This window comes from Grus americana, chromosome 12 (assembly GCF_028858705.1).
Source record: "Grus americana isolate bGruAme1 chromosome 12, bGruAme1.mat, whole genome shotgun sequence".
NCBI classification, from domain to species: Eukaryota; Metazoa; Chordata; class Aves; order Gruiformes; family Gruidae; genus Grus; species Grus americana.
Window position 1 is genome coordinate 15,881,564 of NC_072863.1, and position 22,088 is coordinate 15,903,651.

The window sequence follows — 22,088 nt, forward strand, 5'->3', positions numbered from 1 at the left end:
ACTGGTAAAAATTCCCTATTCAGACAAAACTGAAGTTACAGGCATTTTACCTGCAAAGTAGGAGACTGAGATAGTAGAAATAGTGAAATAGATCCTTTGTAAAGTACAAGATTATCGATAAACTATTCATTATGCACCTAAAATGCAATTCAATTTCTCTGAAGCAAAGCAACTGATGATCAGGTGCTCCAACTCATGCAAGGCTCCAGGGCTGAGACAGGATGAACACCACCACTACATTTTCTGTGCATGCAGCAGTAAGATTTAATATTGTTAAAGTAATTAAAGGTGCTGAAAGCAAAAGTAGATTTTCTCCACTTTTGTTCAAGATAGAACAAAAAAATCTGGATTCCCTTTTCTCCTGCCCAAAGGGTGTTTATTTTCTGATATTTCTAATATCAAAGATTCCATATCTTAATTTACCCACTGCTGCGAAAAGACTTAATTTGAAAATAAAACCTTTCTGTCTTCTTGCACACACTATGGAGAAGCAAAAATAGGATGCCCTACTGCAAAAACAATTAAAGAAACATTCTCCTGAGCATAACTTTGTTAGACAGAAGTGCAAACGAATGAAGCAAGGAAGAAATTAAGTCAATTTTTTGATAACGTTCTCCTTGCTCCCAAAGAGTTTGTAGTGACTTCGTATCTTGACAATTCAGATAGATACGAAACATGTTCACTATCACAAAACAAACAGCCAACTCTTCCCCAAGGGGTGGGAAAGCAGGAGGAATTAGCTCCATGAAGATAAGGCATATCATTATTAAACAAGATGGGCAGAAAATTGAATGGAGCCATGAAGAAGCACCCTGTGGACTCCAAATGCAGAAAATGCAGATGAAAGAAGGTTGGCAAAGCCCCAGACGAAATCAGCAGCCTTGCTGGAATACATTTTGAATATACTTCAGTCCTTTCCAATTAGATTCCAAAAACTGCTGGCCATTTTATTCCTTACCATTTTAGAGTCTAGATTCTCAGCATCCTGAGGGTGGTAGACAGTCATTAGGGCTTCTGTACTGACAGTTTTGCTGTTATCTCTCTGACCCATCTTTGATGGTCCTGCATCAAAATCCTTTGGACTGTCAGAGGCAGAACTAGCTGCAACCTTGAAAAAAAATTTAACAGTGGTAGTCATAAGTGCCAAACAATCCTTCAAGAAGCAGCACTGATACCAGAAACCATTTTGCTTCTGGACCATCATTATTTATTATATTAAGTCACAGGTACCAGATACAGACTTCCAAAATAAATGAGAACCAGCAATCCCTCCTCTGCACAGCTGAGCTTTCAGGAGGCTGTATTTAAAAAAAGAAAAACAAAATGCATCTCCGCAGCCAAAAACTTAAATATGAAAGGACAAATACTCATAATAAGAACTGTAATAGATAGGGAGATCTGACTGTCCATCACCACTGAAGTCAAAAGAAAAACATTAATTTAAATGCAGCCATATACTGAACTATACAGAAATGTGAGAGCATTTAAAAACCAGCATTAGAACCTGGATTGTTTTTTGAAACCTGATGGAAAACTAAGTGAAAGAACCCAAAACAGAATGCATTCATAGTAGCACCACTGTTTAACACATTCTCTTTCATATGGGCACAGAGTTATTTATTTTTCCACACCTTAAAACCAGAGGTACATGACTTAGCATGGTAAGTCAAAATGATGCAGATATAACCCAAAATAAGATAATCTGAAAGGGAATGCCCCTGAGCACCAGACCTTATCACTCAGGTCTCCCAGGGCTCTGCTGTACCCTTATAGCTGAGCATTTCTGCTGATATCAAACTATCTTGCTTTTATTATTCATTTTTGCCTTTTAACCCTTAAGAATCAAAATCTCAAGGTAGAGATTTTGCTGATACACTGATTATTTTCTACCAAAAGGCATTTATTTGTACACTTCTCCGCTCTTAAAACTGTCACTTTAGAGGCTACTCCAGCTGATTGTATTTAAATTTTTTTCAGGGGAAAATCTTCAGGGAAGAAATACAGCAAAAATAATAAGTAATGCTTGTTAGGGATGTTTTGTCATTGCTTTGTTATTTCTTATGCATGAAACTACACATACAGTTTCTTCACATCTAGAAACAACCTTACAATCGTTCCATCAACTTCTTGAGCAAAACCCAACACAGCTACACTTAATTTTCCATCAGACTGCTGGACTTGTGTTTTAATGTGAAGGGTCTGAAGGCAAGAGATGGAAACATGATTTTTAAAAGAGGAAAAAAAAAAGATTTAGACAACTTGAAACTTAGAGGTACAGCAGACATTGTTACCCATCTTGCGTCTAGATTCAGGCTTAAATATAAATGTGTTGCATTACACAGCAAAACACTGACAATGATGCATAAACTCTTAGTGAGACTACCCAAACTTATTCCTAGGAACAGGTACTAAGAAATTAGAATTAGCAGAGCAGCTACCTCTGTATTCATGATGTGTTGTGGACTCGAAGTTGCATTGCATTTCATTCTGAGCTTTGCCACAAGCTGTTCGAAATCTCTAACCTCCGTGAAACGAAAAGCTGTTTTTCCTTTGGTACTAATGCTGACTCCTCTGTTGGCTGGATCTGCCTTATCCACCCCTGTGACCTACGGAAGCAAGGATGCATAAATTAGGCAACAAATTTTACCAGCTTACTTCGAAAAGAGAAAACCTGTTAAAAATACATGTGTACGTAAAATAGCAGTATGAAGCACCGCACAAGCAGATTTAGTAACACAAGTAACAAACTCACTACTTTAAAGCTCAGTGGTCTGGAGCTATTTTAGCACAAGGTAATAAGTATTATGCAATAGATTTTCAACAGAGTACCAAAGATCTTTGAAAAGGTTTTCCCAGTTGTGAGTGCTGAGCTTATTTGAAAATCTTGCCAACTTCTACCTGCTGAAGCTGTTACTTTTATTCTTACAATCCAAAAGCAGACAAAACATGGCTTTTGCAAGTAATCAAATGAAACAAGTTTCACAAGAATTAATTCCACTGAGAATATCCTTTCAAAGACAACTGTCACAACACATGACAGCTGGAGCTGATTTTAATTGCCATGATGGAACAGTTACAGATTAGAGCAGTTAACAGAGTTTAATAATGCAAGTACAAGTGAGACAATCATGAATAGCTAGACTGACTGCCATTGCTGATGCTTTTACTTTATTATAGGCAAAGCATGAAAGACCACAAAAAGAAAGTAACTCTGCGGTACTGCAGAACAAATAATGAGGGCCTGACAATCCACAAGAATAAATCTAGAGTCAGCTCCTTTAACACAGCCTCTTCTTGTTTTTCACAGGTTATGGAAGACTCTATTGTTTGCAGGATTATTTATAGACAATCGAACAAATTACTTTATCTGGGTGGGGAACACCAAACATATTGCTGAAATTAGCTCAGCTCACGCTCCTATGTCAGGTGTCTTATGTCAGGTAGTACGTACACAGAGTATGTACAGCAATTACAGAGCAATTACAGAACCTGGTTAATTTTTAGGCTATTGTAAAATATGTCTGGGTGCTGATGAAAAACTTTTAACACTGGAAGACTGGAATGTGGCAATGTCCCATATCACATGAAGTCAACAGAGGGATGGAGAAAGGTTGGGGTTTTTTCCAGAAGTTATTCCACAGCCTAGCTATAGTACTCTATAGAAATACGAATGCTATGTCCTTCACGATACAGTCCTTATTCAGTCTGTTGAGCCTATCAGCTGTAATGGCATTGATACTTGTTCACTAACAACTGTCAATGGATTTTCCTATAGACTTTTGAACAGACAGCACTGTTCAACTGCTGCAAAAAGAATTGCACTACTGAGCTAAGAAACACGGTAGAGTGATTATTAATCTTTAAGATCCTCTACCCTCCAATTCTTTACTTTTTATCTTGAGAATCTCTCATTAACTCAACTTTGAGAATTAAGCATAAGCTTTTTCATTTAAAAAATAAAGTATTAAAAAATTTGGATTCTGTACCCAGCTACAGAAATCAGAGAAAATAGAAAAGGGAAAGAGGATACAGGGAAAAAGGCTGAAACATGAAAGCAGATCTATAAACCTACGAACAGTATTTCTACATGCAGTATCCAAGGTAGGGGTAAACATATGACATCATGTAAAGTAAGCAGATTCTAATGCAAATCTGCTAAACTGGCATTAAACTACACAAGTGCAAAACTTCTGGTACAACTGGCTCCAACTTGTAGTTTGCATTACCTCTCTTAATGGAATGATTACACTGCACAGGCTGCCATCCTGGCTAGCAAAGCAGATGTAGTTTTCTGAAATGCACATTTTCCCATGGGTGTTGTAATGACTGAAAGGAACCCATAAGAAGCACTCATGAACTTCCTTCAAGGTCTCTTCTTTGGGTAGCCTGAAGAACGCACTAAACTGCTCACTGTGGGCTCGGCTCTCTAGGCCTCTAGATTAAAAACAAAACAAAAAACAGGGTAGGAGAAAGAAAAGAAAAATTAAGTAAGTTTAAAATGTCTTTACAAATACAAAAGTTAAAAATACCTTGGGAAGAGACAGTAAAACATCATGGTCTTCCATAATCTGTGGGGTTGATCTGGAGGGTTTAATGTTTTGCTTGAAGAGGGCAGGACCACACCTATCTATATACACCCACTTAACAAAATACTTAAATACTTCACTAAACGGGACTACATTCAAGCATGTTCTTACACAGTAAAGCACTTTGCTGAATCAGGGCCTACAGGTAGTGCAGAAAAACATACTAATAGCCTAATCTGCTCTGGTTCCCCATCCATCAGTATAGTCCATTTAAACCTAAAATGAGTTTTGGCTTGACTGAGGTTAATTAGCTAGAAAAGTAGCACACGTTGTAAACATCTGCCATGGGCTAATTCTTCATAGATAACTGCAGCCAGAAACAATGTTTTGGTTGTAGAGCAACATCCCAAAACTAAATAGATTTTTTTTTTTCTTAAACAGAGCTTTAAGTAGGAACAATTATTAGAAAAATACTTTATCATAATTTCTGATTTGCAGATGGGTGACATTTTCCAACAAAGATTTAGTCCCTTTATGTGAATTTAAATTTCCTAACAACCGAGTTGCTTCTCCTGGTTACTTTTCACAGTAAACAGCTGTGGTCCACAGATCAAACCGGAACATCTGAATGAGAATTTGGACAGCTCTCTGAGGAAAAGGCAACATTTGCTTCAACAGAAACCAGAACTGAAGAGAAACCATAAAATTACTACAAGGAATAATCACACACCTTCCTTGAGCAGGAAGGGACCCTAACTATCAGGTTACTTAAATACACATCTTTCCCATTGCCTGAAATACTGTCATAAATAAGGAAAGCCATGCACCCATCTGCAACTCATTGATTTTATCAGCTATTTTCAGTGGCAGAAAAGCCAGGAAGTTATTATTTAGACATGTTTATTACATGATTTATTCTCCACCTTATCTTTCCTCATCAGGTTTCTTTGGAGACACTACAGCTTCATTCTTAATTTTCTAATCCTAAATGCTGCTAGAATGCCTTTTAAAAATTCAAACTGCTAAAAACCTTACAGTTGAAGGTTTGATAACTTCCTGCCTTCATACAGACTTTTGATACTGCAAAGTAACAATAAATTACAATGCCTTGCATTGCTTTGATCCCAAATTTTAATGAGACACTCGTTTAAGAGAACACCAGCTTTGCTGACATTTACATCTCCTTGAGACAAGGATTCTCTTCCCCTCTGCCTAATAAGTACTGGGCCCAGAGCAGATAGACTCTAAGGAATATATTACCTCTTGGTGATCTGCAGGGGGTCATGAAGGACTAGGTCATTTTCAAATGTCTCCTTGTCAAAAAGTCTCCTAACAGCATAGTTTGCCAGCTGCTCCATGAGAAGGAACGTTTCGTTAATGTGCAAAAACATGGAAAAATAGTGATCTTCCCCATGGGAGCACACATGAATGCTCTCCGTCAGAATCACATTGGAAGTCTTCTCAAGTTTCGATATTTCATCCCAGGAGATAGTAAGTTTTACTGAAAATACAAATATAAACATGTTTGAGTAACTTTTCGTTAGCTGCTACCCTCATACTAAAAACAGAAAAGTACTAGTCAACAGCACTAATAAAACATAATTAAGCAATACAATTAAATGATAACCCACTTGGAAAGGGCTACAAACTCACAGGCACAAAAAACCACTCTTTTTCACAATTCCTATAAAATAATTCCATCAGAAAGAATTTTATAGAAAGAAAAACATTCGAAGATACACCATGCATGAAAAGACAAGCTTACATCACCTTTTTTTTGCTCTCATGTGAAACTGCAAATTGCAAACACCGTCATAGAAGCTACCCCACTTTAACAGTTTATCAATAGGGCTTCTTAAAGCAAATTGATCATGTATTGGCATTTAGAGGAACCATGCCCACTAGCTATGACATTTCCCACTATAAATGAAAATTAGCTTAGAAAGGATCCTACTTTCTATATGCTTTCTAGTTTTCACATAAATACAGTTATAGCTCACACTATTAGAGGCATTTGTTTGGGCATTTCAAACTAATGTTACGCAGGAAAAAAAAAATATGTGTGCAATTATCACCAGTGCATAGTGCACCCATGTGAAATACTAAGTCTGTGTGCAAAGAAATAACTCTAATTCTCACAGGCTCAATTAATACGCAGCATGAACTAAAGATGATGGACAACTTTTAGTTACAGTCAACTGCAACAGGTCTGCCTTCTCTCTGAAGCTTACATAGAGGAAGAAAACTAGTGGACATTGCATAGTAAGTTACACAAATGTACTCATTGCCATAAAGTATTTTATGTTTGCAGTTTTTTCTATCCTGCTCACATGGCAAAATAGCTCCCTTAGGACATAGGAAGAATCCTTCCAAATCTGAAAGATAAACAGTAAAATGTGAAGGGACTAGGCTTAGTATCGAGGCTTACTTACTTTCTGCTCCCAGCAAAAATGAGTAAAAGCTAAGGAAGTTGGTACTAAGATAAAGCCATCCTTGACAGGGCACTCTGCCCTTCCAGTAACTGCACGAGTAGTAGGTAACCAACTTCTCCTGCTCTGGCAATCCAAAACACTTTTCAAACTTCATAAGACCTTCACGAAACTTCTCAGGATCATCTTCTTTTACAAAAGAACCTTTTCCCTCTTCAGCAATCAAACCCTAAACCAAAAGAATCAGTTACTTTATATATGTATCCATGTGGGTGGGTGTCATATATGCCCCCTGCACACATACAGCAACAGCATTCTCCTAACAGGACAGTAAGTTTTAGAAGAGGAAGAATACTCTGAGGGTCAAAACACAGGTCACAAATGAAATGGGTTATTTCAGACTCATGCACCAAGCTTCCCATACAACTTAGGCAAGACACAAATTCCCAGGTCCCCTCTTCTGAAATAGATATATTTTCCTCGCTTAATCACAAGAATTCCTGGGTTAAATACTTAGCATATATAAAGTGAACTGTTGCACATTCACAAAAAATACCATCTACTTCCCAGGTATTATTAAAATAATTGTGAAATAATTTATCATCAGTTTTAGACAACTAAAAGGCATCTGGTGCATCAATTACCAAGAAGAATTTATGTCAAACAACATTACTTAACTGTGGGGCAGATAAACAGCAACAGCGGAGTGTGTTGTGGCTAATAGCTGTGTACTACCCAATCAGAAGTATGTAGCATTACGGTGCTGTCCTTTCATATTCTGAAGAGGACATATTATTCATGTATGTTGAGAGGAAAAAAATACTTAGCCTTTCCCAGTTAGCCATGTGCCTGTTACTTACTCTTATTTTTCCCTGGACAAAGCTTGTAATATCTTCATTTGAATCAAATACTGATAAAGTCTTCATAACATTGTGTTCTAACCAGTCCCAGTGTTCTGTTATTTCTTCTCTGCTGGATCCTGATTGAAAGAGAAAGTTAGTATTACTTAAAATTAGAACAGACTTCAATCATTTCACTAAAAATATCAATCAAGAGAATACTTTGCAAATTCCTGATTCACAGAGTAATTTAGATACACAAGTCCAAATCACAAGTCTCAAATTTATTGTCCAACTCCTGTGTACACTAAAAATGTATTTGGTGTACATTAAAAATGTGCACTGCTGTGTTTTTAATCTTTCAAGCCCTTTACGCAGTTTATTTCTAGCCTTTACATCCAGAAGCATCTCAGCTTTGTCAGCATTGTGTGGCCCAGTGCCGAAGTCTGACTTGGACTGACGGTTCCTTCAGTCCAGCAGCACCTCTCCAACATGGATAGCAGAGCATCACTAGAACACTCCCAGGTTAATGGTCTAGAAGGTGCCAAATGTGAGATCAAATTCATGAGACTAAGAAGAAAATGAAATCTGGGCCTTTGATATCCTCAGCTTTGATCACTGGCCCATGACAGTTTCCAGATTAGAACTCCAAGACTTAGACCTGCTGTGCAAAATCCCTTCTAACGTGTAAGGATGTAAAGAATACATCACTGTAACCAGGAAGGTAGCAAAGATTTCTCTTTGAATACACGAAACAACCATTTGTGCTGCTTACAACAATCAATCAATTGCTACTTACTTGTACTCAGTATGTGTCATGGTTTTACCTCATTCCCTATCAAGTCCCATTTTAACTATATTTCTAACCACACTAAAGCTTAGGCAAACACCGTTCAGGAAACAATGTCATCCTACCTAAAATAAAGTGCTGCTTATGCTGTCATTCCAAACAATCCATTGTTTTCATGCGGTTGCAGGCTTCTACAAGAGGACAGAAGCACAGCTGCACCCCTTATGGAAAACACATACTAGAACTAACTCCTGACGCAGGAAAAAAGGCTCACTGATTCATACAAGCTGAGCAATCCTTGAGTCAATGTTTGGCACCACCAGAATCAGTATTTTTTTCTTCTGGACCCTCTGGGACTCAAACACATGGGAATAAAGACTGTTTTCTTTTCTTTCATTACATATGTACAAGAGGAGGAGTAACTTAAAAAAACTGTTATCAATAACCATAAGGAATGTAGAAACCATAGAGCCAAGATAAAATTCAATGTTCCAAAAATATAAATACTGCATTTTCAAACACCTCAGAGAGAAGCCAACCTTGTTACTTTATTTACTTTACACTGCTTTGTAATCCAGGTTTCAGAGAGCTGGCAGCTACTACATGGTGAATGCCACTGCAACTTTACCGCAAAGAAAAACCTATCTATCTCACCTGAACTTTCCAGAAATACATTTCGCTTACTTTGAATACAAAGCAACACTCTTACCCACTAGCTACTTTTATAATTAGAGGAACGTGGTAGGCCAACTTCAAAACACTTATGATAATTCCTCTTACTCTTTTCACATACTCAATTACCAATTATGCAAGTGGTAATAAGTAATAAGCAGAGATGATAGTAGTGAAACAGTAGAGGTCCAGCAAATTCAATAGTCGGTTCTTTAGAGACAGGTGGCTCCCCATCAGATAGTGGGAGACAGGGAGAGAGAAGGAAAAAATATACATAGTTTTGAATAAAGGGATTCTAGAATATAAATTAATTGGCAGTTTCATCCTCCACAGGAATGCTCACAAATGCAATCAGTCAGTGTAATCACATACTATCAATACCCCTAAGCAAGAACACACTTTTAACAATTTCTTTTTTTTTCTCAATTTATTTTGTAAAGACTAATTAAACAGCTTTCAGTGGACTCCACAGACTTAGTTAAAGTTGTCTTGGGAATGAATAGAAATTGTTCTAAATATCGTTAAATAGTCAGACTGCACCACACAGGGTGGATTTGCAACACTTTAAAAAATTATACGAAGAGTAATTAACATAGCAATTAAATTGCAAACTAATTATTTTTCTCTGACTACTCATGTAGACCAATTATTTGAGTCACAGTGTGAATCAGAGGCACAGATGGGACACAGTAAAGATGAAACTTTTTAATACATTTTTAAATGATTTAGAAGCACTGTTTCAGACCCTCAATATGTAATAGCAAGAACAAATTGTAGTCTCTTCAATTTCTTCACTTCACAGAAGGAACAATCTGTTTTCTAACACAAAGTACAACTATATTATGTAGCCTTTTGTTGTAAAGTATACTTACACAGCACAGAATTGATATAAATTCAGTCCTAAGGTGAAGACTACTCTTTGTGTTTTCCCAAGGGCTGACCTGATGGCATTAGAATTCCCCAAAGTATATTTCCAACATACTTATCAAAGTACCTTTTTGATAGCCTGTCACCATCAGTTCTGACTTCTTCAGTAGTCCTAAAATTTTATTTACTGCCAATTCACAAACTGTTCAAATTCTATCAACTTCATAAGGCTGCCATTTTAAAGTGACATGTAAATCATTATTAAACAGTTCTCTCACTGACTACTGCCCTTCAGAGAAGTCCTTGTAGAACGTGAACAGGAACAGATTAGCACTACAGCATGAAATGTGTAAACTATTAACTAAGCATCTAAAAGGAAAAATCTGTATTTTGAAGGTAGCTAACTGTATAGAAAACCAGCAAGAGGCACAATTTCTCATTTAAGGCAAAGCCATGAAGATTCTTAATAAAGTGATAACAGCAAAATCCAATGTAACGACAGCATAGCACTTACTGATGGAATTACTCATGCATGTAAGTGTTTGCAGAATGGCAGATTTCCTGCAAAGCTCATATTTTGCCACAGGCAACTAAAGGGAAGGCCTAGAGCCCAGAGAAGTCTAGATGGAGTCTTGTTTCTTTAAGGAACACTACTAATTAAAAAAAAATTAAAACGTGAAAAACTTAACTAAAACATATGGTTCTTTTTCACTGTAATTACAGACGTTTTGAGACTTTTCAAAAAGCCTAAGAAATAGATTAATTCCACAACAGTGACTCTTAGCATTAGACCACATGACGATATTAATCAATTTCAATGTAAAGACAAGACCAGGCCTTGGAAGAAAAAACAACGATGTCTATAAATAAAAGAGTCCTCTCAACTTTTGGAATGGAGGTCTCTTTGGACACTCAGTAGTTAAGCAGCCTGTAAAAAGGAATTAAGACTTTATTTTCAGCAGAAGCTGCAAAACTTAAAAAAACCCAAACCAAACAACACAACACAATAAACCCATACACACTATCAAAAAGCGTGCTCTAGGAAAAAAATCACATACTCCACTCTCAAGGTCAATTTTCTTTTCCATTTCCTACTGATTCATAATGCAACATGAAAAAGAGACAGAACTTCTCATGCTACGAAAGCAACAGATATGAGGAAGACTTCAGCTCCGACCATGACTGGGAACCTGGCTCATTTTAACAAGCAAAGATAAAGTAAAAAACATTAGGATAAGCAGCTCCTGTTATTGCTACCTACAGCACACTTAGTACTCCCCAAAGTCAATTTATCCCTATCATCCTGAACTGGGTCAAGTTACACTTGCAGCTTACAGAAGAAAAGATGGTGCCTCTGCTATTGTAAGAAAGCACCAAGGCAGTTCTTCAGTACTTGACAGACTGCTGCAGAGAGCGGGCAATCAAAGTCGTAATATGAAGAGTCCATAGGTATATTCTGAAAAACTGGAACCACACACTACTGTCAATCTCAGGTTTGCAAGTGATTTTAAACCATTTAGAGGTCACAGGAATGAATAATGATGTGAGAGGATTAACCCAAAAATGGATCCCATACTTGGTACCCTCATTTTTCACTTTATATACTCAGTTATCTTCTAAATCACAGTACATACCGCATGCAATGGACCAGTAGACTTGAGAGTCTGGTGTCTGATGCAGGATGCGAAATGGGGCGACTTTCGATGTAGAATCCAATACCGCATCTAATGTTCCCACAAGAAGACCTGTTGCATTCAAGAAAATGTATACAGCATAGTGAAACTAGGTTTTTGAAATGTACGCTGACTTCTGATTCCTTTCTTAGTGAATAGGAATGCTACTAATAAACTCTGAGAAAATAAGAAGCACAAAAGAGTAAAGCAAAAAGTGCTCCCAGAGGAACCTCTTTGGGAGGTGATGATATTTTCATCCAGTGAAAGCATTATAAACACAAAATGAGGGTGAAAGTTTTTTGAGATGACCCCCGTGGAAGCGATAGCCACATAGTATATGGTAAACCAGAGGACAACCTGAAACGTCAACATGGTAGTTCCAAGCCTTCAACAAGCACAAGCAGTACTTGAACTACCTCTTAGTCATTTACCGTTGTCCTGTTTTCCAGTCATAGGAAGTAGCTCTTAGGAAACTGTAATTCCATTACATCTGATATTCATAAAAATCTCACTGTTTTTACAAGAGAATACCATACCATACTTTCTGTACAAACAAAAGTATTGCTGCTTATACCACACTATAGCTAGAAAATGCCTGCCATGCTTTATAAACAGTCTATCAAATAACTCCTACATAAAGTATGGAACACTAATATTTCATCCTACCATCACATGCATAAAATGCATTATTCCCATATAGATTATACACCCAAGATACAACTGCCATGTCACCTCCCTGCCACTAAATATTGAATTAGCTCCTATTAAACAGAGTTCAGATCAAAATATACGAATTAATGAGACATACTTCATCTCTCCATAACTGGGAGCAAGAAGTTTCCTGAGAAAATGAGTATGCATTTTATCTTGGCTGCCAAATTATTCTTTCTGCACAGTAATAAAAACATTAGCCTAAATACCTTAAAAGTTCCTTTCAAATCTAAGAATCGGGGAATTCTAAAAGAAGAAAAATCCATACAGAAAAAATACAAGCTTTTGGATCCTGATGTGCAAGTAAAACTTTTTCTTCTTGTTATAACAGAAACAAAAATACAAGCAACAATATCTTATGTTTCCTTCTGGTACTTCCTATGCTTGCCATCCTGCTAGCATGGCCACATAAAGGGAAAGTTCAACTCAAGCAAAGCTGCCAAAGCAATCGCACGCAACTTGCATGCTACTACAGGAGAAATGCAAAATAAGAGATGAGAATACCCCCAAAAATATGAGAGATGCAATTACTCAAAGAGATGCTGTAAAGTCTGCTCCACAAACCTGCTGAGATCATGGATGCAGGGTATTCCCAAAAAACCATTGTTAGGGTAGAGAGCTTGTATGCAAAGTTAATACATCCTTATAGCACCTTAAGTACCCTTCCATGTTTAATGGAAAATGACCTTTTGATTCAAGTTTTTGATATTCCATAGAAGCATTAGATTTAGATCATTTCATCCCTCTAAATTTACTTCAGAATTTTTAAGTTGGCTTCTGGTACTTTTTGTTCCACTTCCTTTCCAGTAACCCCTTCTCAAATTCCGGAAAATATCAATTGTGAGAGAACACAAGAAAGCAAAGTAAGACAAAATTGAGGAGTTTACATAATTGTGCTCAGAACACGGTTTTCCCAAAGATACACTTTCAGCACAGAGCCTGTGTGACCACCTTACTGTGGCTATTCAAGTTTCAGAATGCTTTTGCTTCTCTTCAAAAAAGTGGAAATGAATAATAATACTGGAAAATACAAAAAACCCCAAAGATATTACATGAATCAAAAATACTATCTTGTCTTATCTGCAATTCATAGATTGCAAGTTACTGTTGGAAAGTACAATTTTTTTTTGTGGTTTCTAACTGAAGTCAAACATTGAATAGATAATAACATTTCTTTCTGTTTAAAGAGCTTTGGCTTACTGAACGAGTCATAACACTGAGCTGATCTCAAAGTCGGCTTTGCTTAAGGAAGTGGTTTATTATTTCATTCACAATTATCCTAATATTTTCTATTATGATATTCAGTACAAGGACACTAGTCACCATTTTTAAGGTTGATGCAACTGCTCAGCTTGAGAGAATGATTGCAACAGTGCACTAGAAAGCAGCACTAAATGCCCTAACAGTTGGAAGGTCATTAGATTTTAGACACAATAAACTACATCAGGTTAGTATCAGTCACTTCAACAGTCCCACTAGTCAATACTGCTTTGTCCATGAATGTGATATAGACTACAGGTTTGCGCTTAAGTTGATAAGTACTCAGAACATTACAAACTAATTCCACGGCTATGGTCACTGGCATAATTGCGAGGAATCAGCAGTCTCACCTTTTTACGCTAGTCCTGAAAGTGCTCTATGAGCTGTGAATATTTTAATACTGTATTCTCAGTCAGGGTTTCCCTAACTACAAGTTGTTGGGTGCTTTCAGCAAGCACTCCCTTTTATTGCTATTTCTCAATGGGAAATCAAGACCTGTGTTCACCCAGGCAAGCAGGACCACTGCCGAGCAGTTTGCTGGCACTCTGCTAACTCCATTCACACAAGCCTACTGAAGAATGATTCACTTCCAGGGTTGCAGAGATTTAAAATTCACCTGTATAATGACATTAATTGTAAAATAAGGGAGTAGATAACAAAAGAAATCAGTAATTGCTCAGCCCAGACACTAGCGTTATGTCCCTAAGGGAGGCAAGGGGAAAAAGCAGCTCAGGCCATACTTGCCAAACCCTCGCTAATGAAACGTGGTACATGTTGCTCTCAAACAACCAACTTTAGGGACAACCTACAGAAGGTCATCTACTCTCATCTCTGCTCAAAGCTAGACCCCACAGCTTCTACTGGGAATTCCACCTAAATCATCCTCTTGCCTCACTCAGGAAATGATTTCAGCTGTAGATATGGAAGGTGATGCACATTTACACAAAGAAAGGGCTCTGCTTTTAGAATACATTTTCAGTTTCACAGCTACTTGAGTAAAACTACTGGGAAATACCCCAGATACTTAAATAAATAGGGTAAAATACCCTAGAAAATAAAATAAAGGGCAAGGAATCCAGAAGAGCTTTGAAATAAGGATGCGTTCCTCCCAAAAGTCTCTAAAATAGTTGGTTAACAAAATACCAACACTAGCTGCAGAGACATGCACCAAAACATAGGAACAATGAATTTTGCTCAGTTGTACCCATTTATGGCAATAAAGCCATTATGTTACATGAAAATAACTGCCCAGCATTTTGCCATTTGAGGGCAACATCACTTTGTTCTTCTATATTTATTTCACCAACTACATCAAGAGAGTACTAATATTCACCTTTTTTTGGGGTCCCCCTCAACCCACAATCTCAAAGACTATATTCTTTTTTTTCCTGGAATAGCTGTCAGTTACATCTCTTTTACTGCTGACAATCTTCTTGATTTTAAATACATATATGATACTCAGCAATCTGATTACTTCCTATCCTTTGTGGGACTAGTGTAATGTAGAATAAGCTCCATTTTACTGATGAAGAATTGGAAGCAAAGAAACCATGCTGTTGTCTTTTTTTAAAAGAGCACTATTGTTCTGAAGCAAAGTTAGCACAAGTCTGTTCTCTCCTCTAATGCATCACAGTACCTTTGAGGTCAATAATTAATTATATTAAATCTGTATTAGGCAGTCTCCTGATTTGCTGCATTAGAAGTGTTAAGGGACATAAAATATTTATAAGACTGTAAGCGTTCCTTACAAACAGAAATGTTCTATTAGCGCAACACTGGTCAGCACCATTATATTAAGGATTTTGAAAAGTAGACACTTCGATGGACAACCGAGTTCTCACTCTTAGTTTATTTATACCATCATAAAAAGGAGCTGTTTGAAAATACTGTAAAAGCTTTCCCTGAGTGGCAACAACTGCAGAAAGTGATATTCTGCAGCTACAGTCAGCTTCATTTCGGCAATAACTGCTCATCTCTACAATGTGAAGAATTCAAAGGCTAATCAGAGCAGAACCAAAGGGGGAAAAATACTGTAAAACAACTAAGTTTGTGATAGATAGTTGTGGTGGGTTGACCTTGGCTGGAGGCCAGGGGCCCACCAAGCTACTCTATCACTCCCCTCCTCAGCTGGACAGGGGGAGAAAAAATGTGACAAAAGGGTCAAGATAAGGACAGGGAGATCACTCGGATCATCACACGTTGTCTCTGCCACTCCTTCCTCCTCAGGGGGAAGACTCTTCACACTCTTCCCCTGCTCCAGTGTGGGGTCCCTCCCACAGGAGACAGTCTTCCATGAACTTCTCCACCATGAGTCCTTCCCCCAGGCTGCAGACCTTCAGGAACAGACTGCTCCAGCATGGGTCCCCCATGGGGTCACAAGTCTTGCCAGCAAAACTGCTCCAGCGTGGGCTCCTCTCTTCATGGCTCCACAGGTCCTGCCAGGAGCCTGCTCCAGTGTGGGCTTCCCACAGAGTCACAGCCTCCTTTGGGCATTCACCTGCTCCAGCATGGGGTCCTCCATGGGCTGCAGGTGGAATCTCTGCTCCCCATCATCCTCCATGGGCTGCAGGGAGACAGCCTGCCTTACCACGGTCTTCTCCAAAGGCTGCAGGGGAATCTCTGCTCTGGCACCTGGAGCACCTCCTCCCTCTCCTTCTTCAGTGACCTCAGTGTCTGCAGAGTTGTTCCTCTCCTCTTTTTCAGCAAAACCTCTTTAAAAAGATCAGAAGACGCAGGTCCATTGAAACCAAAACTACCAGAGTAACATAGCAGACGGTATGTAACTTCCACAAAGGCTTCTCCAGTGCAGGATATAATCTCAAGGGAGAAATACACATCCAGAGTGTACTGTTGCCAAATTACAATGCAGGAGACCCAACCTGTAAATCCCTACTACAGTAAGTATTTAATTTACAGAGACAGCATAAAGCTTCACTCCCTAACAGCAAATAGTTTTACAGAGCATTTTAGTTCAGTTTTTTTAAAAAAAAAGACTGAAGCCCCAGTTTTCACTAGATAAAGTAAGATACAAATACACGCCAAATAAACCACGAAAAGCCATCATCTCTGTGTATTTGATTCAAAACACATCAATGTCAACTTATGAATAAAAGCCTTTTTTTCTATTTCCTCAAATTAAGCACAGAACTCTTTTTTTGCTTAATTTTATTTCCCAAGTGAACTTGATCTCATGACTAAGAAACCTCAGCTTAATGAAATACTGAGCATAGGCTGAGATGCAAATGTTCTCAGTCAATTGAGATGTAAAACAGGTTAGTTTAAGCCTTCAGTAAAAAAAAAAGATTTAATCTCCATTTACAATAACTCAAGTACATTATGGTCAGTGGTTATGACTCAGGTAAGAGAACAGTAACTGATTAAAGTAAGGTGTGTATCCACTATGGCAATCTATCTTGCCTATCTGCGGCAATAAAGATATTCTCGAAAGAAGGGAAAATTAGAAACACAACTCTGAAAAAAGGTAAGTATTAGTCTCCTTGGTAGGTAAAGTGTTACAAATATCACAGCTCCTCCTTATCTTCGCTTCTGTACAGCTAAAAAGCTGTATAACACGAATTGGGAAGCATGTGCTGGTCATTTCCATGCCTGTCATCCCCAAATGTAAATATGCTTCTTAACAGAGTGGTGTTATTTGTCTCACAAATATATGTATTGCAAAATACCTACAGCTGCTACAGCTGCTGAAAAAAATATGCAGCAGAGATCACTTCAGATCTTTATTAACCAGCAGGTTTTCCTTTTGATTCCCATCACAGTTGAGGACCCACAGCAAGCAAGCCATACCAAATGCTCAGTGTGCTAAAACACCTGCAGCTATAAATGATTTCTGACATTTATTCTATTACTGTATATTTAGTTAGGTTACAGCACAGACCTTTAAGTTTTGAAAAGCAAACATAATCTTTGCTGCAAACCAAGTCTACCTACAGCGCAAGTTTCCTCAGTTCCTGCAGTTCCTACCAAAAGAAATTTCTTTAAGTTTGTACAAAGATCACCAAGCACTTTTTTAACTGGTCCACCAGGAAATTCTGTCAGATACAAGGTCCTTGCTGTTGACATCCACTACTTAATAATACTTTAACATTACTCCTTTGGACAGATATCAGATAAGGAAAATTTCCCCAGAGCACACATACAAGCCTAGCTCTTTCTCCCCTTCCTCCAAACTCATATGCCTGCGAGCTAGCTAGCAATGACGCAGACAAGAAGCTACAAATTTTAAAAAGCAGGAGTACCAGCAAGGGCCTTCTGCAGATTCAGGATGGCAATAACTGCCACAGGAAATCCAGGACTTGAAGAGTCAGGGTTTTTTCCTACCTTTCCAAGCATGGCACATACAACAAGCAGGGAAGACTAGTCCCAACCATGTACTTCATTGATAAGTTCTTCTCCTCTCACAGTTGCATTTTGCTTACATTTCTCAAGCACAAAGAGTCAAATCGAAAAAATGGAAGCACAAAACAAATAATTTGTTTGTTCACATTTCAGTAAAAGACTGGTATTTTATGACACCAAATACTCATTTGTATAACTGCTCCAGGAATACCCATCTCCTAATTAAGGTCCTGTCTAAACTATAACCAAAGCAACATCTTTGCGACCAACATGCTTATCTCACTAGACTTTGGTTATGGCACGTGCATTCACAAGACAGGTTTTGTGTCACCATAAACGCGCTTCAGCACATGGGCCGTTTTGCCTAACTATATTCTTATCAATACGCTCTAGAAAACCTCAGTAGCTCTCCCATACTGGCTCTGCAGAAGACAGAACAACCAGAGGACACGGTCACACGGTTGCACTGCCAGACATACAGCAATATACTTTGGGACAGTACATGCTGAATTATCCGATGTAGAACCAGTCAAAAAGGTTACTGTATTTGTATCCTTAGGTGAGGTCTAACAAAGGAAAGAGAACCAAATGTAAAGCTAAACAGGCGCATGCCTGCTGAAAGAGAGCCGAGGCCAAGTAAAACCAGCACAAGATATTTTTGTCCATTTTTATGCACACTAGCCAGCTCAGAACTATGCTGTGCGTGGACACAAGCCCTAAGAGCTAACTGTATCGTCTACAGATTACAAATTGGTCCAGAAGGGTCATACAACCAAACCCAACTGCAGCCTTCTTTCTAAACCTAGGACAGCACCAGAATTCCCAGCCTTCCTTCAGGTAAGTGTCTCTGCTGTCATCTATCTTTTTCTCCTTGGTCTGTACCTTCTCCAGCTGTTGGCTGCCTCATCAAAACTCACATCTGCCCTCCTTAAAGTCTGTCTTACCATGTGTACTCCTGTATTCCTGGGAATCCTTTACTACTGCCTCCTCAGCCGGTCCCCATTACTGCTATTCAAACCCTGCAGCAATGTTCACCTTTCTTCCCACTCCTGCCTTGAGGCACTGCCCCTCTCTTCCCTCAAGACTTAGTCTTGCACTGCTGGCTGCCTCTTTCACGCCCAGTCCCCCAATGCTGCCAGTTGCTTCTAGCCTTGTCTCGCCAGCTGAAAAATGCTGTTCAGGAGAACAAGACTTTACTTGGCACGTTTGCAATGACCTCATAAGATAATAGCTGTTCATTGGTTTCTTTTTTAAAGTAAGCACTAATTTTCTTGAGTGACACATAGCAATAAAAAATTAAAATGAGACATAGCAAATTAAACTAGCTTATACCTAGGAGGTGTGAATATTTTCAAGCCTGCAAGCACAAATGTAACTGCATTTTTTCCAATTTTATTGTTAATCTTTCTTAACCACAATTTTAATTCAATAACATCTTTGGTTTCTGTCCAGTGAAAAACACAACTTGCACAGATGAAATCTGTATGAATCTAGCATTATGAGAAAAGCTACAGAAATAAAATGTGCAATGCCACATAAAAAAAGCATACTAGAGGAACTATCCCATTCAAGTGTTCTTCCACGCTGTCAAATGCCATCAAGGACAGAATAGTGACAGAAGCCTCACCTTCAACAAAAATGGAAGGGCACTAGGAGGCCCCAGCTGTCTGTCCAACTGTAAGTTTATGAGGATGTTTTTAAATGAACACCTAATTCTAGTTCTTATCTTTTCACTTTAGTCACAGTTCTTAAACTAGTTTTATCACACAGAAAGACAATCTTCATACCAACTCAGCTTCCTTGGCTTCCAAAGATACCCTAGCCTGATGACCACAAGACTTCCAAGGTTGCAAAATATCACCCTTGGTTCTAAGCTGAAGCCAAACATTATCTATCTATAATATCATGATATGCCTAGAAGAGAATCTGGGATTTTGTGATGGTTTCTCTTTACACTTTCCTTGCGCCCTGCAAGTGGTTCAGATGCCAATGGAGAATGCCCCACCTCCAGCTGGGAGGGCTATTTCCACATCTGCAATTCATCAGCCAAAAGTTTGGACTTTGTGTTTTTGTCCAGTAGAAAGAATAAATGTTTCACCAAGACAATTATGCCTCATGCTTAATATAGCTTGCTTTATGATGACAGAATTAGAGAGAACCTAAAAAACCCAGAGAGATGCAATTCATTCAAGACACCCAAGAACCCTATACCACCCAGCAACAACTGTACTCTGCTTCACTGCAGCATTTCTCCTTGACAGGGTCAATGACAGATGCCGCCAGACTACGGAGGAGTCAGTTCCAGTCTGAACAGCTACTGCCACAACAGAGGTCTCAGTGGTAGCTGGGGTCCCTGCAGCACGTAACAATACAAACAGACAAGAATTAAGAATAGAAGCTCAGCTCCATACCTTGAAGTTCTTGTGAAACAGAGATAATTCATTTTATGGTGGTCAATGCCCTGTCACTTTCCTGACCTACCCCTCCTGAAAAGCTTCATGAAATCATACGCTTGTTTTTAAAGTAAGTGATCAGAAATGCCCTAGCAGGAGCTCATTTCAAGCAGCCTGAGATGCATGCAGGAAAAGGGATTTGGAAACGAGCATCTTGCCAAAGCAAGACAGATGCATCATTTCTTCTGACATCTTCTCTTCCAATAAACTGTAAATCTAACTCTGCCAGGGTGTCCTTTGGCGCAAAGGGCCGTTAAGGCAGTACCAAGTGTTGGGCTAGGCTCACCTCAGCTCTACAAACCCCCCAAGGGTGGCAGCTGCCCCCAAGCACCCGCTGCCCCAGCCCTGCCAGGATGCACATCCCCACCGGGCTGCTCCGCACCTGGGCACCGTGCTGCCATGGGCACCAGCAGGCCCCATCCCACATGGAGCGTGCCAGAAACTTCATCAAACCTTCCTTTTCCCAGCGGGATGTCCTTCGAAATGCTTCTCTCGTGCAAGGTAAAGGGAGGGGGGGGACACGCAAAAGGAGGAAAAAGAGAACCGCGTGAGAAACCCCATGAAGGTCAAGGGCTCCAAAACTCGGCCAAGCCTCCCCTCCTCCCTGCCCCTCTGGAGCAGGGGCGTCCCAGGACAGGCAAACGGCCATCCTTCCCCCCCTCCCTTCCTCGGGCCCCTTCTCCCGCCGTCCCCTGAGGGACCGGGCCTGAGGCGGCCCCGCCCCGCCGCCGAGCCGAGGGGAGACCCTGCCCCGGCCCCCGGGGAGGCAGTACCTGCCAGCCCGCCTCCGCCCTCCTCGCCGTAGCCCCGCCGCCTCTGCAGCACGAAGTACTGGTTGGAGCGCTCCTGCACCCACAGCTTGAGGGCATTTTTCAGCAGCACCTCCTCAGGCTTTAGCCACATCGTAGCGGACCCCTCACTCCCCGCCGCCGCCGCCCATGCCCGCCGCGCCGCCCGGCCTCCCGCTCCCACGCACACAGCCCGGCTGCCAAGCACCGCCGCCGGGGGGGGAGCGGGGGGAGCACCCCTGCCCCAAGGCATGCTGGGAATTGTAGTCCTCTCGGCCGGGTGGCGGCGCAGCGCCCCTGCCGCAGGACTACAGCTCCCGTCAGGCCTTGCGCGGCCGCCCGCCTCATGCGCCGTGTGGCAGCAGCCTGCCCGGCCGTCAGGGGCGGCTGGAGGGAGGACGGGGAGGCTACGCTGACAGCCCCCCGCGGCCCTGCAGTTGTGGCTCCTTCTGTCCCACAGGCTCGGGGAGACACTCTTCCTTCCGCTCCCCTCACACGGTACCTCCCCTCCCCCTCTCCGGGAACTATGCGGCCCCAATATCGCTCCTGTCAGGCAGGGCCGCAGCGGGCTCGGACTTCCGCGACGGGCTTCCAGCGTGTCCCTAAAACGCCTTCATAACGCGGGTTGGATACCTTTGTGTCCTCTCTGCCAATGAGAGAAGGCCTATTTTCAGTTCTGACCCATTTTCACCACAGAAGACAGACGTCACCAGAGACTCGGTTT

General features: G+C 40.1%; 1 protein-coding gene across 3 annotated transcripts in view; it reads right to left on the reverse strand.

Moving 5' to 3' along the window:
- Nucleotides 1–21,570, reverse strand: part of TBC1D8B (TBC1 domain family member 8B) — a 36,487-nt gene extending 14,917 nt beyond the window's left edge. For 2 of the 3 annotated variants that reach the window (XM_054839215.1, XM_054839214.1), the window contains exons 1-8: nucleotides 21,350–21,570; nucleotides 11,758–11,868; nucleotides 7,816–7,934; nucleotides 6,959–7,184; nucleotides 5,787–6,027; nucleotides 4,227–4,434; nucleotides 2,439–2,606; nucleotides 959–1,108 (exon numbers count right to left, since the gene is read on the reverse strand). In XM_054839215.1, the coding sequence (XP_054695190.1) occupies nucleotides 959–1,108; nucleotides 2,439–2,606; nucleotides 4,227–4,434; nucleotides 5,787–6,027; nucleotides 6,959–7,184; nucleotides 7,816–7,934; nucleotides 11,758–11,868; nucleotides 21,350–21,479 (1,353 nt within the window). In that variant the 5' untranslated portion in view covers nucleotides 21,480–21,570. Of the gene's footprint in view, nucleotides 1–958; nucleotides 1,109–2,438; nucleotides 2,607–4,226; nucleotides 4,435–5,786; nucleotides 6,028–6,958; nucleotides 7,185–7,815; nucleotides 7,935–11,757; nucleotides 11,869–20,958; nucleotides 21,063–21,349 lie in introns of all 3 variants that reach the window. The other variant, XM_054839216.1, reaches the window with a different exon arrangement.
- Between the last annotated feature and the right edge of the window lie 518 nt (nucleotides 21,571–22,088).